This window comes from Nanorana parkeri, unplaced genomic scaffold, assembly GCF_000935625.1.
Source record: "Nanorana parkeri isolate BGI_ZX_2015 unplaced genomic scaffold, ASM93562v1 scaffold965, whole genome shotgun sequence".
In the NCBI taxonomy this organism is placed as follows: Eukaryota; Metazoa; Chordata; class Amphibia; order Anura; family Dicroglossidae; genus Nanorana; species Nanorana parkeri.
Window position 1 is genome coordinate 81,788 of NW_017307233.1, and position 18,066 is coordinate 99,853.

General features: G+C 43.4%; 1 protein-coding gene across 3 annotated transcripts; it reads left to right on the forward strand.

The window, feature by feature from the left end:
• Positions 1–3,895: 3,895 nt before the first annotated feature.
• LOC108795392 (glutathione S-transferase kappa 1-like) lies at positions 3,896–17,884 on the forward strand. Of its 3 annotated transcripts, XM_018566637.1 has the most exons (8): positions 3,896–3,994; positions 8,891–8,972; positions 11,889–12,017; positions 12,835–12,935; positions 13,045–13,080; positions 15,593–15,709; positions 15,832–15,925; positions 17,697–17,884. In XM_018566637.1, the coding sequence occupies exons 1-8, from the start codon at positions 3,926–3,928 to the stop codon at positions 17,738–17,740; spliced, it is 672 nt and encodes a 223-aa protein (XP_018422139.1). In that variant the 5' UTR covers positions 3,896–3,925; the 3' UTR covers positions 17,741–17,884. The 3 variants fall into 3 exon arrangements, with proteins under 3 accessions (XP_018422139.1, XP_018422140.1, XP_018422141.1); XM_018566638.1 differs by lacking the exon at positions 13,045–13,080; XM_018566639.1 differs by lacking the exon at positions 11,889–12,017.
• Positions 17,885–18,066: the final 182 nt, after the last annotated feature.

Below are 18,066 nucleotides of genomic sequence, written 5' to 3' on the forward strand. Positions count from 1 at the left end.
GGGCTATGCTAATAGCGTGTCTTCTCAGAAGCTGCACACTGCGTGCGCCGGTTTAAGTAGTAACCAGCACACGCTGTATGCAACTTCTAACAGCATGGGAGACGGGAGGCTGCGCTTGTTGGATCCAGGAATCAGGTGAGTATTAGAAAAAAAAAAAAGTTTTATTTTATGTTCTATTCTTAGTTCTATAATGGCATTGTAGTACTTTCAGGTGGAATACAGCTTCATAACATATCAGCTAGGGAACTACAAGTCCCAGCATGCCCTCATTGCCCCTGTACAACAACCAGATATTGCCGTTCCCTGGGTGATATGTGTGTGTGTGTGTGTGTGTGGGGAGGGGTGTACAGGGACAATGATGGCATAAACCTACTGGAAAGAAGAATATGATTGGATCAAGAGGCATCATTTAAGGTAAGTCCTCAAAGCAGAATTTGGGGGGGTGACTTTAATGTAATTTTAAATCCACTTGCTCACAATAGTACAAAAGGGGGAATAGCTCTGTTCCCAAGAGATATCAGCGATATTTTAGGGTCCCTAACCTTTTTTTAATCTGAGAACCACTCAGAGACAAAACACAGGTGAGCTGAAGGTAGGTAAGGATCATATAACATTATCTGCAATTGATGCTGTATGTTTAAGTTTTATTTGATAATCTCTAAACTACATTTCTTGCAGCTTTGTGTGCAAAGCTTTTCATCATGTATATTGCAGGTCCATCGAGTTGCATGAGACATGAGGACGCTGAGGGACATTCCTCGGGCGGGAGAGAGGTAAGTGCTAGACATGTGCGATTCGTTTCGTTCCGAATCGAAATTCGGACGAATTTTCAGAAATTCTGACATTCGGATGTATCCGAATTCCGAATTACAGATATAACGAATGCAAACAAATCCGAATTTCCGTTTCCGAAATTCGGTAGCGGTAGCTCGTTCAAACGTTCGTTTTCGTTTCTTATTCGTTTCGTTCGTTGGAGAAAAATATTTTCCCCCTCAAATGTCACTTTGCTGCAAACGAACGAACGAATGTACGAACCGAATAAGAACCGAAAACGAAACGAACGTTCGAACGAACTACCGCTAACGAATTTCGTCCGAATTCCGAATCGACTTTCACACCCGAATCCCGAAAAACGAAATAACACAAATCCGAATTTAAAACGAAACAAAACTAAACAAATTTTTTGGCAGTTCACATGTCAAGTAAGTGCTAACTGCAACTTTCACCTTGGTCTTCTTCTGGGTTCAGCGTCTTTGACCATTTTGATTGCCTGGGCCAAGATGATGTAAGTTCTGCGCATGCACATGGGAGTTACTTCAAGTTGCTTATGTACGGCTCAGTTCAAAGAAAAAAATTGCTGACAGGCAGGTAGAAGTTGCTATGGCAGAAAGCAGACAGACTTTAATTCCACCTTCACTGCCAAAAGAGGTGCTTGCAGCTATAGCAGGAGAAAGACAGTTAGGGGTAGGGATGTTCAGATACCAGTGCAGATACCAGTGGCGATACTTGGCATTTTCACAAGAACTACTAAGGTTGCAGGGGTTGCAGCTCCGGCTGGGCCATGGTGCTTCACCACTGTCCTGAAATCATTAGTCTGTATTGTTTTAGAAAAACTGTCACATGACAATAAAAAAGGTATCAATACTTGTACTTGGTCTGGAAAAATGACAGCTACCTCCTAACTTTTGAGTTTATCTCTAGTATAGTCTTGGAGACAGAGAAGTATCAGTACTTGTACCAGTGACGTGCGGTACCTCTTGCCCCGGGTGAGGCATTTCCCCGCCCCCGTCGTCCTTGCCGACTGAAGCTCCGCCCCCACCGGACGAAGCTCCCTGTCCCTCACTTGCTCCTTACTGCTGAGGCGCTCCGTCCATGTCAGGTTACATAGTGGGGAGGATTTCCCTGCTGTGTAACCTGTTAGATGCCGATCTGAATGGAGAAAAAGCTGTCATCTTCAGACATGAAGCTGACAGCCTTTTCCTCCATAATTCTAGGTGAGGTTCTGCCTCACCTGCCTCCCCGGACTGCACGTCCCTGACTTGTACCAAGTACGGTACTTGGTATCTGTGTATCCCCAGTTAGGGATTCATTCATAAAAGTTCTAGAAAGCCCCTAGATCAGGGGTGGGCAAACTCCAGACCTCCAGCTGTGGTAAAACTACCAATCTCATCATGCATCTGCCTCCGGGAGTCCTACCTGTGGGTGTCAGAGTCCGGCAATGCCTCATGGGATTTGTAGTTGCACCACAGCTGGAGGGCCACAGTTTGTCCACCCCTGCCCTAGATGGTGCTGGCTAGTGTTTGTAAGTGCCATCTAGGAGCGCTAGTGCTGTGTGAATGGCATCTACTCAGTGTTCACTTTTATAAATGTACCCATCAGCATTTGACCGCACAATTCCTGAGAACTAAATCTGTCACTTTGTTCGTAAAACAACCCCAAAGATTCACGCTAGCACTTTAACACATTAACCACTTACGGGCCACAATACGTCTGTAGACGGCAGCCCGCAGAAGTGGTTAATACAAGAACACGGCTGCTGCAGCGTCCGCCGTCGGCTTTCCTGGGCACTTCTGTCCCTGTGCGGCACACGGGTGCGGCGCAGTGGGTCCCCCTGCAAGGATCGGAGTGAGAGTCAGCGGCTTCATTCCGCTGATCTCTCCTCCGATCACTGGACCCGTACGTGATGTGTATTACATCACTTCCGGTGTCACTTGTTACAGTCTCCGGCTCTTAGAGCCAGGAGATGAAGCTGGGGAAGGAGATCTCTGCTTCCTCAGCTTCTTTGGGGTCCCTAGGTGACATTAGGGGTCTGAAAGACCCCTGATTTCTCCATAAAGAGGACCTGTCACACCCTATCTGCTGTTACATAGGGGGCTTGTTAGCAATAGAGTTAGTGTAAAAAAAAAAGTGTTTACAAATTATAAAAATGAAAGTAACATATAAGAAAAATACAAAAATGCAAAAAGTCCCCCGCCCCCCACATGCACGCACATACACATGTCGGTGCACCTACGTGTGAAAATGACAATTACGCTATACATGTTACATATTGCCGCCAACGTCGGAGTGAGATTAATAATTCTAGGTCCATCAATCACTGTTAGCACTAAACTAATGAGCGGTAAAAACGGTTAAAGTGTTCCCTATGTGGAATTTTGGGTATTGAATTTTTTGGCGGCTTCACGGGCGAATGCTATAAGGCTTGACGTGTTTGGTATCTATTTACCCGACGTGACCCCATCATATTTTACAAAAAAAATGGGCATTATATTATGTTGCTGCGCACTATATTTTAATTTAGTTTATTTTTTCCAAAAAATACTTGTTTGATAAACATTTGCGCAAAAACCGTGTGACTTAAAACATTGCAACTATCATTTTTTTATTCTACAGGACCTCTGCTTTCAGAAAATATATTTGTTTGGGGGTTTTAAGTTGTTTTGTAGCCAAAAAAATTAGGGCTGTGGAAATTAAAGATTAATTTCTCGATTAATCGTTAAACTTTTTGATCGATTAAAATTATTTTGATCGCTAATGAAAACACTCACCTCTCCGCCGGCTTCCGGGGGTCCCGTCGGCGATCCGGTGACGTCGCGGACATCAACGTCACTAAATTTGATTAATCGAACACGAAAAATTTAATCATTACCAGCCCTAAAAAATATTATATTTGATCATGTGTGCTCAAATAGTAAGAAAATGCTCCGGACAGCAAATGGTTAATGAATAATGCAATATTACATGTCCCCACTGAGTGTGAGAAGAGGGACCCATGTGTACACATGCAGGGGAAGCCTACACGCCTTCCTTCATGCTGCAGTCAGCGCAGTCAGCAGCAGATGGCAGCAGGCACAAGGTCAGACAATAACCAGAGGAAACTTTGTTCATTGCCCACAATGCACTCTGACTTGCAGAGAGAGTAGACATGTCTAAGGGACGTGTGCTGGAGCTCTTCTATGATGTGGTCTCCTCATATTCCTGGCTGGGGTTTGAGGTGAGAGTCTGCATATAGCTGGATACTTAGACCTGCAAGGAATGTTACAATTCACAAATCTGCTCTTTGTTTCCAGCAATTGTATCCTAGAATTGTCCGCCTGCTGCCAGTCTGGCTGAATGGAATGCGTCCTGTGCAAGTAGAGCAAGGGTGAACCGACTTCTCAGGGACATTATAGGAAAGCAGGGTGATATTGCTCTGCTTGTCATGTATGGGGCACTTTACAGATATCATCTGTCTTACTTCCTCCTTTAAATCAGTTTCCCCCTCCATGCTTTGTTTGTTGGTATGTCCCAGAACAATAGTAAGTAATCAGGAAGAGAGAAGAGTCACTCGCAGACTGTGTAGAGACAGACACGGGTTAGAGCAGAGGTAGGCAATTTCAACCCTCCGGCTGTTGTGGAACTACAAGTCCCATGAGGCATTGCAAGACTGAAAGTTACAGACATGACTCCCAGAGACATGTTGGGATTTGTAGTTAAAGCATGGCTGGGGGGCTGGAGTTGCTCACCCCTGGGTTGCAGCACGTGAAATTAAACCATTCATTCTATGTTCCTGTGTACTGTACAATGTGGAAATACGGTGGGGAGTGCACAGCTAGTTTGCAGCCTGCTCTGCTTTTGTTCGATCAAATGATGACTGCTGCCACTGTCTGTTCTCCCCATACAACTGACCATAGACAACTCATATTTTGGCTGATTCCTGCTGAAATTCAAGCCCAGGGTGGCCATGTGGGCCGCCGTCCTGCAAAAAGTCCATTTAAAAATGGAAAGCTGAACAGATGCGGACACTGTTTGGGTGTGCAGGAAGCGATGGGTGCTCAGGAGATTCCTCCCTCCATGCAGCTTAGCAATGATGGGGGAAAATCTCAATGTGTGTATGGCCAGCTTATGATTTCCCAGATTGCATTCATCGTCCTGACTCGTCTTCCAAATAGTCACCTTTTTCCTAGTCCTAGACTCTTTGTGTATAAGATGGTGTACATAGAGCAGTGACACCCAGGGACCGATTCATCTGTTTTAAAACTTTACTGGAGAACTATTTCTGATTGCTCTTTGTTTTTGTTTGTTTTTGTGCAGAAGTGGAGTATCAGAAACAACAACTCACGGATCAGAATGTTATTCTTGTCTTGTCTGTGCTAAGTGAAAATATTGTACATAACACTTTGCAGAGTACATACGGTAGAACCAAGCAATGTGTCCTTGCATGCGGTTATACAGGACTGATGTTGTATTTCTGGTACATGGGTATACAGGACTGATTATGTATTTCTGGTACATGGGTATACAGGATTTAAGTTATATTTCTGGTACATGGTTATACAGGGCTGATGGTGTATTTCTGGTACACGGTTATACCGGGCTGATGGTGTATTTCTGGTACACGGTTATACCGGGCTGATGTTATATTTCTGGTACACGGTTATACAGGGCTGAGGGTGTATTTCTGGTACACGCTTATACAGCGCTGAGGGTGTATTTCTGGTACACGGTTATACCGGGCTGATGGTGTATTTCTGGTACACGGTTATACCGGGCTGATGGTGTATTTCTGGTACACGGTTATACAGGGCTGAGGGTGTATTTCTGGTACGTAGTTGTACAGGGCTGATGATGTATCTCTGGTACACGGTTGTACAGGGCTGGTGATGTATCTCTGGTACACCGTTGTACAGGGCTGAGGGTGTATTTCTAGTACTCGGTTGTACAGGGCTGATGATGTATTCCTGGTACCTGGTTATACCGGGCTGATGATGTATTCCTGGTACACGGTTATATCGGGCTGATGATGTATTCCTGGTACCTGGTTATACCGGGCTGATGATGTATTCCTGGTACACGGTTGTACAGGGCTGATGATGTATTCCTGGTACACGGTTGTACAGGGCTGATGATGTATTTCTGGTACACGGTTGTACAGGGCTGATGATGTATCTCTGGTACACGGTTATACAGGGCTGAGGGTGTATTTCTGGTACTCGGTTATACAGGGCTGAGGGTGTATCTCTGGTACACGGTTATACAGGGCTGAGGGTGTATTTCTGGTACTCGGTTATACCGGGCTGATGGTGTATTTCTGGTACACCGTTATGCAGGGCTGATGATGTATTCCTGGTACCTGGTTATACCGGGCTGATGATGTATTTCTGGTACTCGGTTATACAGGGCTGATGGTGTATTTCTGGTACACGGTTATACTGGGCTGAGGGTGTATTTCTGGTACACGGTTATACTGGGCTGAGGGTGTATTTCTGGTACACGGTTATACAGGGCTGATGATGTATCTCTGGTACACGGTTATACAAGGTTGATGATGTATTTCTGGTACACGGTTATACAGGGCTGATGATGTATCTCTGGTACTCCGGTTATACCGGGCTGATGATGTATCTCTGGTACACGGTTATACAAGGTTGATGATGTATTTCTGGTACACGGTTGTACAGGGTTGATGATGTATCTCTGGTACACGGTTATACAAGGTTGATGATGTATTTCTGGTACACGGTTGTACAAGGTTGATGATGTATTTCTGGTACACGGTTGTACAGGGCTGATGATGTATCTCTGGTACACGGTTATACTGGGCTGAGGGTGTATTTCTGGTACACGGTTATACAGGGCTGATGATGTATCTCTGGTACACGGTTATACAAGGTTGATGATGTATTTCTGGTACACGGTTATACAGGGCTGATGATGTATCTCTGGTACACGGTTATACAAGGTTGATGATGTATTTCTGGTACACGGTTATACAGGGCTGATGATGTATCTCTGGTACACGGTTATACAAGGTTGATGATGTATTTCTGGTACACGGTTGTACAGGGTTGATGATGTATCTCTGGTACACGGTTATACAAGGTTGATGATGTATTTCTGGTACACGGTTGTACAAGGTTGATGATGTATTTCTGGTACACGGTTGTACAGGGCTGATGATGTATCTCTGGTACACGGTTATACAAGGTTGATGATGTATTTCTGGTACACGGTTGTACAGGGCTGATGATGTATCTCTGGTACATGGTTATACAGGGCTGATGATGTATCTCTGGTACTCGGTTATACCGGGCTGATAATGTATCTCTGGTACACGGTTATACAGGGTTGATGATGTATTCCTAGTACATGGTTATACCGGGCTGATGATGTATCTCTGGTACTCGGTTATACCGGACTGATGATGTATTTCTGGTACACGGTTATACAGGGCTGATGATGTATTTCTGGTACACGGTTATAGAGGGCTGAGTGTGTATTTCTGGTACACGGTTATACAGGGCTGAGGGTGTATTTCTGGTACACGCTTATACAGGGCTGAGGGTGTATTTCTGGTACACGCTTATACAGGGCTGAGGGTGTATTTCTGGTACACGCTTATACCGGACTGATAATGTATCATGCAGAGGCACTACAAGTCCCATAAGGCATTGCAAGACCGACAGCCACGACTCCCAAGGACAGAGGCACGATTGGATTTGTAGTTTCACCACAGCTGGAGTGCCAAGGTTGCCCACCCCTGGCTTAGAGCAAAACCATACTGCATGTTAAATATGCCAGCAAGTGTGACCTTGGTATATACCCGCTGAACAACTGTGTGCTGTATCAGGGTAGTTCATAACACAGATTGGTGATTGGCTCAGATTGATCTTATATTGACTAATATTATCTGATTTCTGTAGTGGTGCACCTGAACGGGCACCATTAAGAATAATGTAATTTCTGTGAAGTAACAGCAGACGCAGGACAAATCACATTAGTGTGGACGAGGCCTAAAAGTGTAGCCTCCTCACTATCATGAATTGGCTTTACTATTTAAAAAAAACGAATGCCTCTCTGATGGTTCATTCAAGACCTATATCTGTTGTAAGCAAAAGAGAAACCCTTGTCTATGGGCTCATTCACACTTGTGTGTTGTGACATTGTGCAAAAAAACGCACATGTTAACATGCATTGCCACACACAGGGCAATAAACCTACTCTATGTGGGGTACAATGTAGTGGCAATCATTGTGATTTCATTCAGTGCCATTCATTGTGAATGCCAGCCCGGTGCACTGTACAGTAGAACAGAATGAGGGGAATTTATCAACACTGGAGCAGACCAAATCTGAAGCCGATATGCACTGCAGCCAATAACCCTCTCTGTCTCATTTTCAAATCTTACCTGAGCAAACTGAAGAGAGATGCCGATTGGTTGCCGCGAGCAACTGCTCCGAATTCTGCCTGCTCCAGTTTTGATAAACTCCCCTTAATGCATATAGTATGTGTTGTGGTGCACATTGTTAAAATAGGGCCATACACATTTTTCATCCTCTGTAGTACGTTGCCAGTCCATTCATAATAAATGTACAGCTATCACCTTTTTTGGCCGCAGTTCTCTTTACGGTCACAGGAGGACATTTACTAATGTCCTCCTGTGACCCAAAACGCAGCATATAGTGGGCTATTGTTTGCTATATGCTGACAGCGCAGAGCCGCACTGCAGCCGGGACGGATCTAGAGGCAGAGCCAGCTGTGCCCGACCCCTCTCCCATCCGTCCCTCCAGTCAGCACTAGAGAAACGGACAGGGGAGGGGGAAATCCCTGTGTGGGAAACGGTGACTGACAGTCATCTCTCTCTGCAGGGAGAAGATCGGGAACTGAGCGATCGGCTGTACGTGACGTGTTATTCCAAATTCTCTCAAGGAATGCCTTACTTGTGACAGTTTTAAAAGCAACCAGTGTTACTGTAGATAAAATATACAATTGGTGTTCTATTTGTCCTGGGTATAACAAAAAAGTATTGCATGCGTGGAACATGGCATTGAGATATCACTTAGGAATGAAATAAGTATGTTATAAGATATAAATATGTATGAAATAAATGTTATTTTTCTCTCTGTACCAGATCATGTGCCGATATAAAAATATATGGAATGTAGATGTTCAGTTCCGTCCTGGATTTCTTGGGGGAATAATGCAAGCAACAGGTATGGAAACACAGAATCAAGCAAAAATCGATTTTAATTACCTCTTTCATAAGCAAACCTTCATTCTTAATCCCTCGGGAAAGATGAAGACATGAAGGTACGTATCCTTGATGTCTACTTAAGATAGACAGTCTACCTGGTGAAGAGAAGCAATGGCAGACCTTATGAATATCATTAGGGATGCACCGATACCAATACTAGTAGGGGAACATGGACCCGGTCTTCCCGGCCAATCATGAAGCCGAGTGGAGGTTAATGACTTGCAGCCCGGCTTCCTAATTGGCCAGGAAGCTGGCTCAATGCTGTTTGGCCACAAAAGACCTGGGAGAGCTTGATGGAGCTCTACTGATTTTTGTGGTGGCACAGGGAGGTGGGAGGTGAGAAGCTGAGGACGGTCTGAAAGCCCCTCCAGCTTGTAATCCTTGAAGACCCCCCCTCCCACACCGAGGTGCCTAAGATGAAAGCTGGGGGTGCTGACATGGATGGTGCATGGGTGGAAAACCAAAAAGGACAATTCTTAGCAAGGGAAAAGATTTTGCAGACTGTTCCTTAGGCTTTTTCTGAGCAAGATGTGTGTTCTTACTTGACTCCTTCCTTGATTTGGATACCATTATTCTTGATAATGGTATCAAAGGTAGATTTAAAAAAACTTTGTCCCTCAACGACCATCAGATGTTTCTTAGCAGCACAACACTTTAAGCAAAGTATCTTCTGCATATGTATGGATGGAAGGCCTGTGGAGGAAATGAGATGAAAAAATGTCAACAGCCTATTCTAACTGTAGCTTAAAGCTACAGTAATTTGTTCCAACTTTTCTATGACCAATGGATCAACCACATTAATCACAACATCTCTTTAAAGGGACTTTGACCAATCAGCTAGGGTCTGGCAAAGCAAGGTCACAGCCAAGATTGAGTGAAGAGCAGGGCCTGCTAGTAACAACAGCTCTAGAGAGTGCTTCCAACCTTTTATTGGTTGGGTTCTAAACATAGGTGCATCCTTCACCAGTATGGTGATCACTTTGTTAGGGTATGACACTGCTAGATGCGCAGTGGGGGCAAACCAGTTTTTACAAAGTCCTCTACACAGGGGTACAAGGCTTACAAGCTCATGTGGGAACAGACATCTTAACAGAGTATTTCCAATCCCTGTAAGTGAGGACTTGGAACAGCAAGTAAACTGCAAATGTCTTTGCGGTCTTAGGGGTTCTAAAGGACTCGAGGCTGAGAATAGCACTGGTAGAATCAACAGGCTGACCTTCTAGTTTTAGAGTGGCATGCAGTGCTTCAATAAAAGCTGACAGAACACTGCGACTATATGGAAGCAAGCTCATATTTGGAAGCACTGAAGACTAGATTGACTCGGAATCAGAAAGAGTCTCAGCAACTGATGGCTCAGAGGCCACCAAGGCCATGGATAGATCAGACACAGAATCTACAGGGGAAGGCACGGGATCATGCATCTGGCCTTTGCAGTAAGTCAGCTAAAAACCAGGTGATTTGGCCCCAAGTCTTGCATGACTCTAGTAAAAACTTCAGTTGAGAGGGCAGAAGAGCCAACCAATACCTGACAGAGCTAAGGAAGACTCTAAAGACAATATAGATTCCAGGAGCAGAGGGATACAGCAGGATTTCAGGCTGTAGACTTCAAGTGTATCAGCTGATGTACTGCATGCAGCACTGGACTTGTTAGCAGAGTGTGAGCTGATTGCACTCGGTACAGCAGAACTGTCTGACTTAACACGCCCCCGGCATGTGACTGCATGGTGGTAAAGCAGTGTGTAGGGTAAGAGGCAAGGCCTCAGTTACTGGCAAAACCAGGACAGCTGGTAGCAGGTGAGAGTCAGAAGACCAGAAGTGACCAAACTCATCAGCAGAAACAGATCAGCAGAAACAGATCAGCGTTCTGCATGGCTCTCTTCAAGTTCAAGCAGCAGTGGGGAGATACTTCCTCAATGCAGTATGACAGGAAAGCGAGTGGGGAGAGCATGCGACACTCCACCCAGTGGATGATATCAGCACTCGGTCCCACAATGTTATCCCTTTCCACAGTGAACTTGTGGAAAAATTTGAATCTTAAAGGAGGCCTGTGTAGTTGAGCTAGCTTACAGGGCTCGGCCTAACTGGCCCATTTAAAAAGTGAGTCTTCACAGCCAATGCAAGTGTTGAGGTAAAGTCTGCGACTTTGTACCTGGAAAACACTTGGCAGCAAATTTGCTACCAGAATGGAGTATGGAAAGTGCCCCAGGTAAAACCCAGTGCCTGAAGGTCACTTCCAGGCAATCCCTGCAATGTTAAATGCAGGGGGGTTCTGATGTGGCACTCCAAAAGTTAGCTGCAATTGGAGAGAACAGCGCTAGCAATAGTAGTGTAGAGAGGAGTCTTGTCTTTTGTAAACTTCTAATCACTTCACTCCTCAGGTAGTGGAGATGAAGGTTGGTAAGCATGGCTCCCTCCATAGATACAGTGGAGGAATGAGCGTAACCACCTTAGGACAAGATGTATGCTTTTTATTGGGTTACCCCTTTGTTACCTTTTTACCATTTTTATTTTCAACTTTATTTAAACAGCTTGCCCTTCTATGATGATAGAAATGGCTTTTGGTTTCCACATTCATCTTTATTGCTAAAAACAGCCCCATTTGCGCGTAGTACTAATGCTGCGTTTGAGAGTTTGGATCTGCTTTTTCAACCTTTGGTTCAATTTATCTCAGATCTCGAAAGCCCATGGCGTGGGTCTGAACAAGGTGGCCCTATCTAGGAGCATGGGTTTCTCTGTTAGAGGTGAAGGTGGAAAACCCATTTAAAGATTTGGTCACCAACTTTAATGCTGCATTACCTATCTAGCTCCTGAGATTTTGTGTGACCCTGGAATAATGATATAGGTTGTAACATTTTTTTTTTTTTAATTATTATAGGTAACTCTCCACCTGCAATGGTTCCCAAAAAAGGAGCATACATGGCACAGGATATGGAGAGACTATCAGAATATTACCAGGTTCCTCTGAAACAACCCGGTGACTTCTTTCAAGTTGTTATTAAAAAAGGTTAGTCCTTCGCTGTGTCTCTGACTTTGTGCAAATACTGCATTTTTGTTTGCATGCATGTTGCATATTACCTTTGGCATCTCGGACTTTGCATATAATCAGGTTACCTCTTGTACAGCAGTTTGCGCATTCCAGGGGCATAACTAGAAATCACAGGGCCTCCTAGCAAAATTTTGTATGGGGCCCTGTGATTTATCTTTATGCCCCTTGCAGAGCCCACCTGAGATCCCACACAGCCCAACTGAGAGTGAGCCTTCAGAGTCCACAATAGGCTCTCTATGAGGGGCTCTGCAGGGTCTCAGGTGGGCTGGTCTTACCCCTGCACACATCCTACCGGTCAGCCCCGATCCTCTGTCAGCCTTCTCCACTGCTGGGTCCCGCCTCCTCCTCGGTCGCTGTTTCTGGATAGAATGCGAACAAGATATCACAAATATCATTGGAAACGGCAAAGTGAAGAATTATGGAAAGTGGTGCAAGGGACAGGGTAATATAAATATAAAACTGAAGATACCACATGAAATGACACTGGACCAGTCACCCAGAGAAGTGTTGTGTGCGTCTTCATACTCAGAAGTACCTGTTTTCTTTGCTAAATGGTTCAGTGGGAGAAGAAAGAAAGGGTGACTCTGTGCTGTTTTTGGATGTACTAGAAGTCCATTCTAATAAGCATTTATATGTTATTGAACAGCTGCATTGATTTATGTCACTGAATATTCTATTAGAGTTTAATTGCAGCACAGATTTCTATTCACATAATAAATGTACTTCTTTATTCCTTTGCACTCTTCTTCTTCTAGTAACATCATCCATTTTACAGGAAGTCTCTCAGCCATGCGCTTTGTCACTGCCGTTCAATTGGTGCATCCTGAATTCGTAGAACCGGTTTCAAGGGAGCTTTGGAGGCGGATCTGGTCTGAGGTCAGTTCTGCTTCATGTGCCTATTTTTGTTTGTATACTGCATTTTACTTGTGTAGTGTGTAGAGTCTATATGGTGTACCAGCACTTATACAAGGTTATTGTTTTACAGGATAAAGATATTACAGAACCAGAGAGCATACTGGAGGTAATGACTGATTTATTATTATCATCATCATAGTTGTTACTACTACTAATATTTTTTTTTAAATAAATTCTTTATTTGACAATTTTTTCAAACATACATAAAAGGTACACGTGGGTAGTAAACCGGGGATACAACTCCCATCGGAAAGGCAGTGGACACAGCCACCGATCATATATACTGTAAAACAATACAAAATATGTTAAATTGCAACACCCCTGAGGAACATGTGTCAACATAAAAGCCTCCTAGAGAACAAAGCAGCCCGTGTTCAACTGCTACCATCCAACTCTGGGGAGGTCATGCAAGTGTGCTTGATGTTGCTAATCATCCACAGAGATCACTAGAGGAGGAGAGGGTCTTTTCCCCTCCCCTAGGTGAAGGTGGTGCCTAGACCGCTCCTCCATGAGTTTGTCTCGGCAAAACAAAAACAAACTTCCATGTGTCTAATGTCTCGGATCTTGCTGAGCCAGAGTTGCAGCGTGGGTGGTGGGGCTGTTTTCCACATGGCCGGGATGCAAGCCCGTGCATGGTGGAAACCAGGTGGATAACGACCGACTTTCTGTAACCCTTCAGGGAGTGAGTGTTGTGATGTAATAGAAAGAATGAGGGAGCCATGGGAATCTGGTTGTCAGTGAATTTTTGAGTGATCATGTGTACTTGGGTCCAGAATGATTGTAGTTTTGGGCACGACCAAAAGACATGCAGCATGCCTGCCGGGGAGGAGCCACAGCGCCAGCAAGCACCATTCGTATCAGGGAAAATCGCCCGCAGCCTCTCGGGGGTGCGGTACCACCTAGTAAGAATTTTATATCCCGATTCCTGATATCTACTGCTAATGGACGACTTCAGGGAAAGCAATATTAGTCTATTTTTTTCATATGACGAGAAGGAAATTTCCAGTTCCAACCCTCAATGAACGGTAGGGAAGACTCATAGTCAGGTGTCAACAGTAGCTGGTAGCAAAACGAGAGTGATTTTGACATTGTGCCGGTGTTGCAACATTCTTTCTACTACTACTAATATTACTCCCCTTCTAAAACGTGCTGTGTATAATATCTGTATTAAAGATATCAGTCTGACAGCTGTCACTCTAAAGTGATATAGAGTTAAATCCACCTAAAGTGATAAACTGTTCGAGACAAAACAAACTTAAAATAAAATCATATCTATCTCAGTAAATATATCCACAAAAAAAAAGCAATATGATACAGTGAAAAAAAAAAATCAAATGTCTTTCTCAGTGTTTTACAAGAAAATCCAGTGCCAGATTAAATGTATTTGCCAGTGCTTCAGAAGAAAGTTCAGTGTCTACCAATACTTATTCCTCAATAGTCAAAAATTTTATTAACCCTTGCAGTTGGACTACCCCTGCACTGCAAGGGTTAATTGCTCGTTTCTGTCTAGGTGCTAAAAAATAAGTTATACTAATCTGAACCATAGAACCGGCTTGCTCTTGGACCGGTCCTTCCAGCCTCTCTTTTCCTCAGCTGCAGGGGTCTAAGGTCCTGCAAACCATCACGTTCTATACACTGTGTATAGACGTGAGGAACATTCCAATGCTGACCAGACAAAGTAAGGAGCCATGTCAGTGGTTAGGTAGAGTTTAACTTTTTTTTTTTTAACCTAGAGAAAACAAGCATTTAATCCCTGCAGTGCAGAGGTAGCCCCATTGGAAGGGTTAATAAAAGTTTTGCCCAGATTTCTTCTTCAATGTGAGTTATTTAAATGTTTAATAAAACTTGACAATCATTAAAATCTCATATATGCATTAATATGTTGATGTTAAATATATGTGTTCAAGTTTTTCTAAATATCACATTTAATTTATAGAATACTAGAAGATCCTGCTTTAAGGGATCTTAATTCAGTGCTTCTTGTGTGGGGTGATTTTATACAGTGGCAATTGTCTCCCAATTGTACGCCAGTGTCATCACCATGTCACATGAGCCCGTTGGAAAATATAAGTGGTCGTGTCAACATGTATTGTGTAGGCATAGTCCACCGTTGTCACTAGTATTTTACTATTGCGGTTGTATATACAGATCTAAGATCTGGAAAAAACACAATGTAAATAAAATATAAACATTAATCGCATTCTATGAAAATATGTATCATCTAAAAAGTACCGTGGGGCCCCAACATTAAAATGATGCCATACTGTGTAATTACTTATCCACTCTATCTGTCTTATGGTGATCCCAGAAAACTCATCACTTCAGGAAAACTCATCACTTCAGGGAATCCTATCTTGCCACCTAAAGACTAGACTTTTGCTTTCCCCATCAGCTCATCCCCCACAGTTATTATTACCCTTTGTATCACTTGCCCCTCCATTTTAGATTGTAAGCTCTCACGAGCTGGGTCCTGCTAACACTCTTGTATTGTAACTGTAATGTCTCTCTTTACTTTGCAGAGCGCCATGCAAACTGTTTCCGCAATATTTATTGTGTCTAAGAATAATATTGGCGTTGGGACTGTATTGGGCAAAATAATATATGTATGTCTCTTTTAGGCTGCTAAAAAAGCAGGAATGCCAGAGGATGTTGCTAAAAAAGTTCTGGCCACCATATCTTCACCAGAGGTTAAGAACAAACTCAAGGAGACCACTGAGAGTGCTTTAAAGTATGGGGTAAGCTTGCGTAATGGCTGTCAGATGTTACTTGCAAGGACGCAGAAAGCAAGCGTATAGTAACATTGTAAACTAGTAAAATATGTTCTCATTCATTTTCCCTTTTTGTGTTTTCCTGGCAGGTGTTTGGTATGCCTTCTATTGTGGCTCACATAAACGGAAAGCCGCAGCTGTATTTTGGATCTGATCGCTTTGAACTTTTAGCACATAAGCTAGGTGGGTATCTAAACATTTTATGCTAAAAATACATACAACTGGAAGTGCTGGTTGTGATCAGCAGTGTAAATAAAGCCACAAATAATGCTTTTTATAGCCTTGTGCAGACTTTTTCTGATCGTTCAGCAATCTGCATCTCTCTTACCAGTTCAGTAGCCGTAAACCTGCTGGTTTTTAGTCAGTCTACTTCCACAGACAGGTATTTTATCACTGTTAGGCAGAGCATATCAGGGTTGTGCAGCCAGGGAAGGACCAAAGGCTGGTGTGCCCATTTCTATCTCAGTATAGCTTTGTTAAAGAATAACTCCAGGATCTGTAAAAGTTAACCCTTGCAGTGGGACTACCTCTGCTCTGCCAGGTTTAACTACTTGTTTTGGTCTTTGGTCTAAAGAAGATATACTATCCTGTCTCTTGGACCTGCGGCAGTGACCGCTCACCTTTCTCCCCCTCGGCTCCAGCCGGAGGAGAGGAGGCTGCAGGGACCAGTGTAGCAGCCGGGCTGCACCAAGGAGCAGGTGAGTATTTCTTCATTTTTTTATATTTGCTTCTTTAGACAAACCAAGCATTTAATTCTTGCAGTGCAGGGGAAGCTCCACTGCAAGGGGTCATTTTTAAAAATTCCGGAGATCTTGCTTAAAGCACATATTTTAAACAGCGTGCTGGTGTGGTACATTTACATTTTTTGAGAACAATGTGGTGTAAGCTTAAAATGTTTACATATTCTTAACATGTATGTCCAACCAAAACTTTTCTTCTTAGTTTTGCATAGAGTGAGGAAGTGTTAAAAAGACTTACCCTTACTTCCTGTTCTACTGACAACACAGACAGAAGAAGAGTAGGGGGAAGGCTAGAAACCCAGTCAAATTTATATTTTAGCTTTGTTCCTGCCGCAGATTTCCTTCACTACCAGTCTGGTAAAACCATTGTCAGTGGGACAGGAAGTGAGGGTAAATCCCTTTAACAGAGCCCCAGGTAACAGTAAAAAACAGACAGGCGCTCTAATTTCTAATGCTGCCCATTCAGCATTGCGGTCATAGAAAAAGCCTGCCCCTCAGTGGGGCGGGCTTTCGATGATCGCAAGTACGATCTGCCTGTCCAAGATGGGCAGATCGTACGAGCTTTTAATTGACTTACAACCATTGCAAGACAAAAGTCTTGCGATGGTTGTAAGGTGTATGGGCACCTTAAGGTCCAAGAGCACACAGCAGAGGCCTGAACAGCAACAGAACCTGTATATTACAGTGGAGCTGGTTTATATGCCCTCATCTTTTAATAATTATATAACTTGTATTTGCCTTGTGCAGGTTATATAAGGAAAGCAAAATATGTTTGTGATTAATTAAACTGCATTAAAAGATCCATCCACCCTCTAAGACCATTAGAAGTTAGTCTCCTGTTCACAATACTGAGAATAGTGGAGGAACCTTGAGCACATGTGGCATTTGAAGGCAGAGTTGGGAGCTCCATCTGGAAGATCATACTGTAGGTTTTCCCACATGATTTAAGAAGCCAGTGAATGATTCAGCCCACCATTGTCCACACATGAATAAATATCTCGTTTTATTTTATGAGCTTACCCTTTAATTTCATGCTTAGTTATTGGATTGAGGGACAAGACAGTAACTCCTGGAGCGATGTCTCAGCTTCTGAAAGCCAGCAGTGTCTCCACCAAAACGTAGATAAAATATTACTTTGAGATGGATTAACCCATTAATTGTATGTAATTGAAGGTTTTCCTGTTATACAGCATGTTTCTTTTTTTAATTTTAAGGTGAAAAATGGTATGGACCAGTCCCTCAGAAGTCCCATCTGTGATGTCTAAAAAGGAGAGACTCTCTAGCTGAGAATACTAAACGCCAGGAGTGCTTATGTTGTGGTACCGATGTAGCATACAGTGCACACCACGCCACTAGTTTCTAAAACTGTAACTGAATTACTAATGGTTGAACATATTGTATAAACGTAGACCTAAATACCAGTAATAAAAAGGAAAGATCATTTTATTCAATGTTGTTTGGAGGTCTTAAACTGTGGGGTTTTTTTCTTTGTAATGTCGGACCCGGCCACAAAAGCTTATAAACCCAAACCAAAAGTGCCATAATATCTGTTTCACTTTGTTGCCTTTTTTGTGTGTTTTATGA

What these genes read in the sequence shown, in the direction of transcription:
- LOC108795392 (XM_018566637.1), top strand. Translation starts at nt 3,926, where the DNA reads ATGTCTAAGGGACGTGTGCTGGAGCTCTTCTATGATGTGGTCTCCTCA. An exon ending in GGGAATAATGCAAGCAACAG is followed by an intron (nt 8,973 to 11,888) that starts GTATGGAAACAC and finishes TAATTATTATAG; the next exon opens with GTAACTCTCCACCTGCAATG. An exon ending in ACTTTTAGCACATAAGCTAG is followed by an intron (nt 15,926 to 17,696) that starts GTGGGTATCTAA and finishes TTTAATTTTAAG; the next exon opens with GTGAAAAATGGTATGGACCA.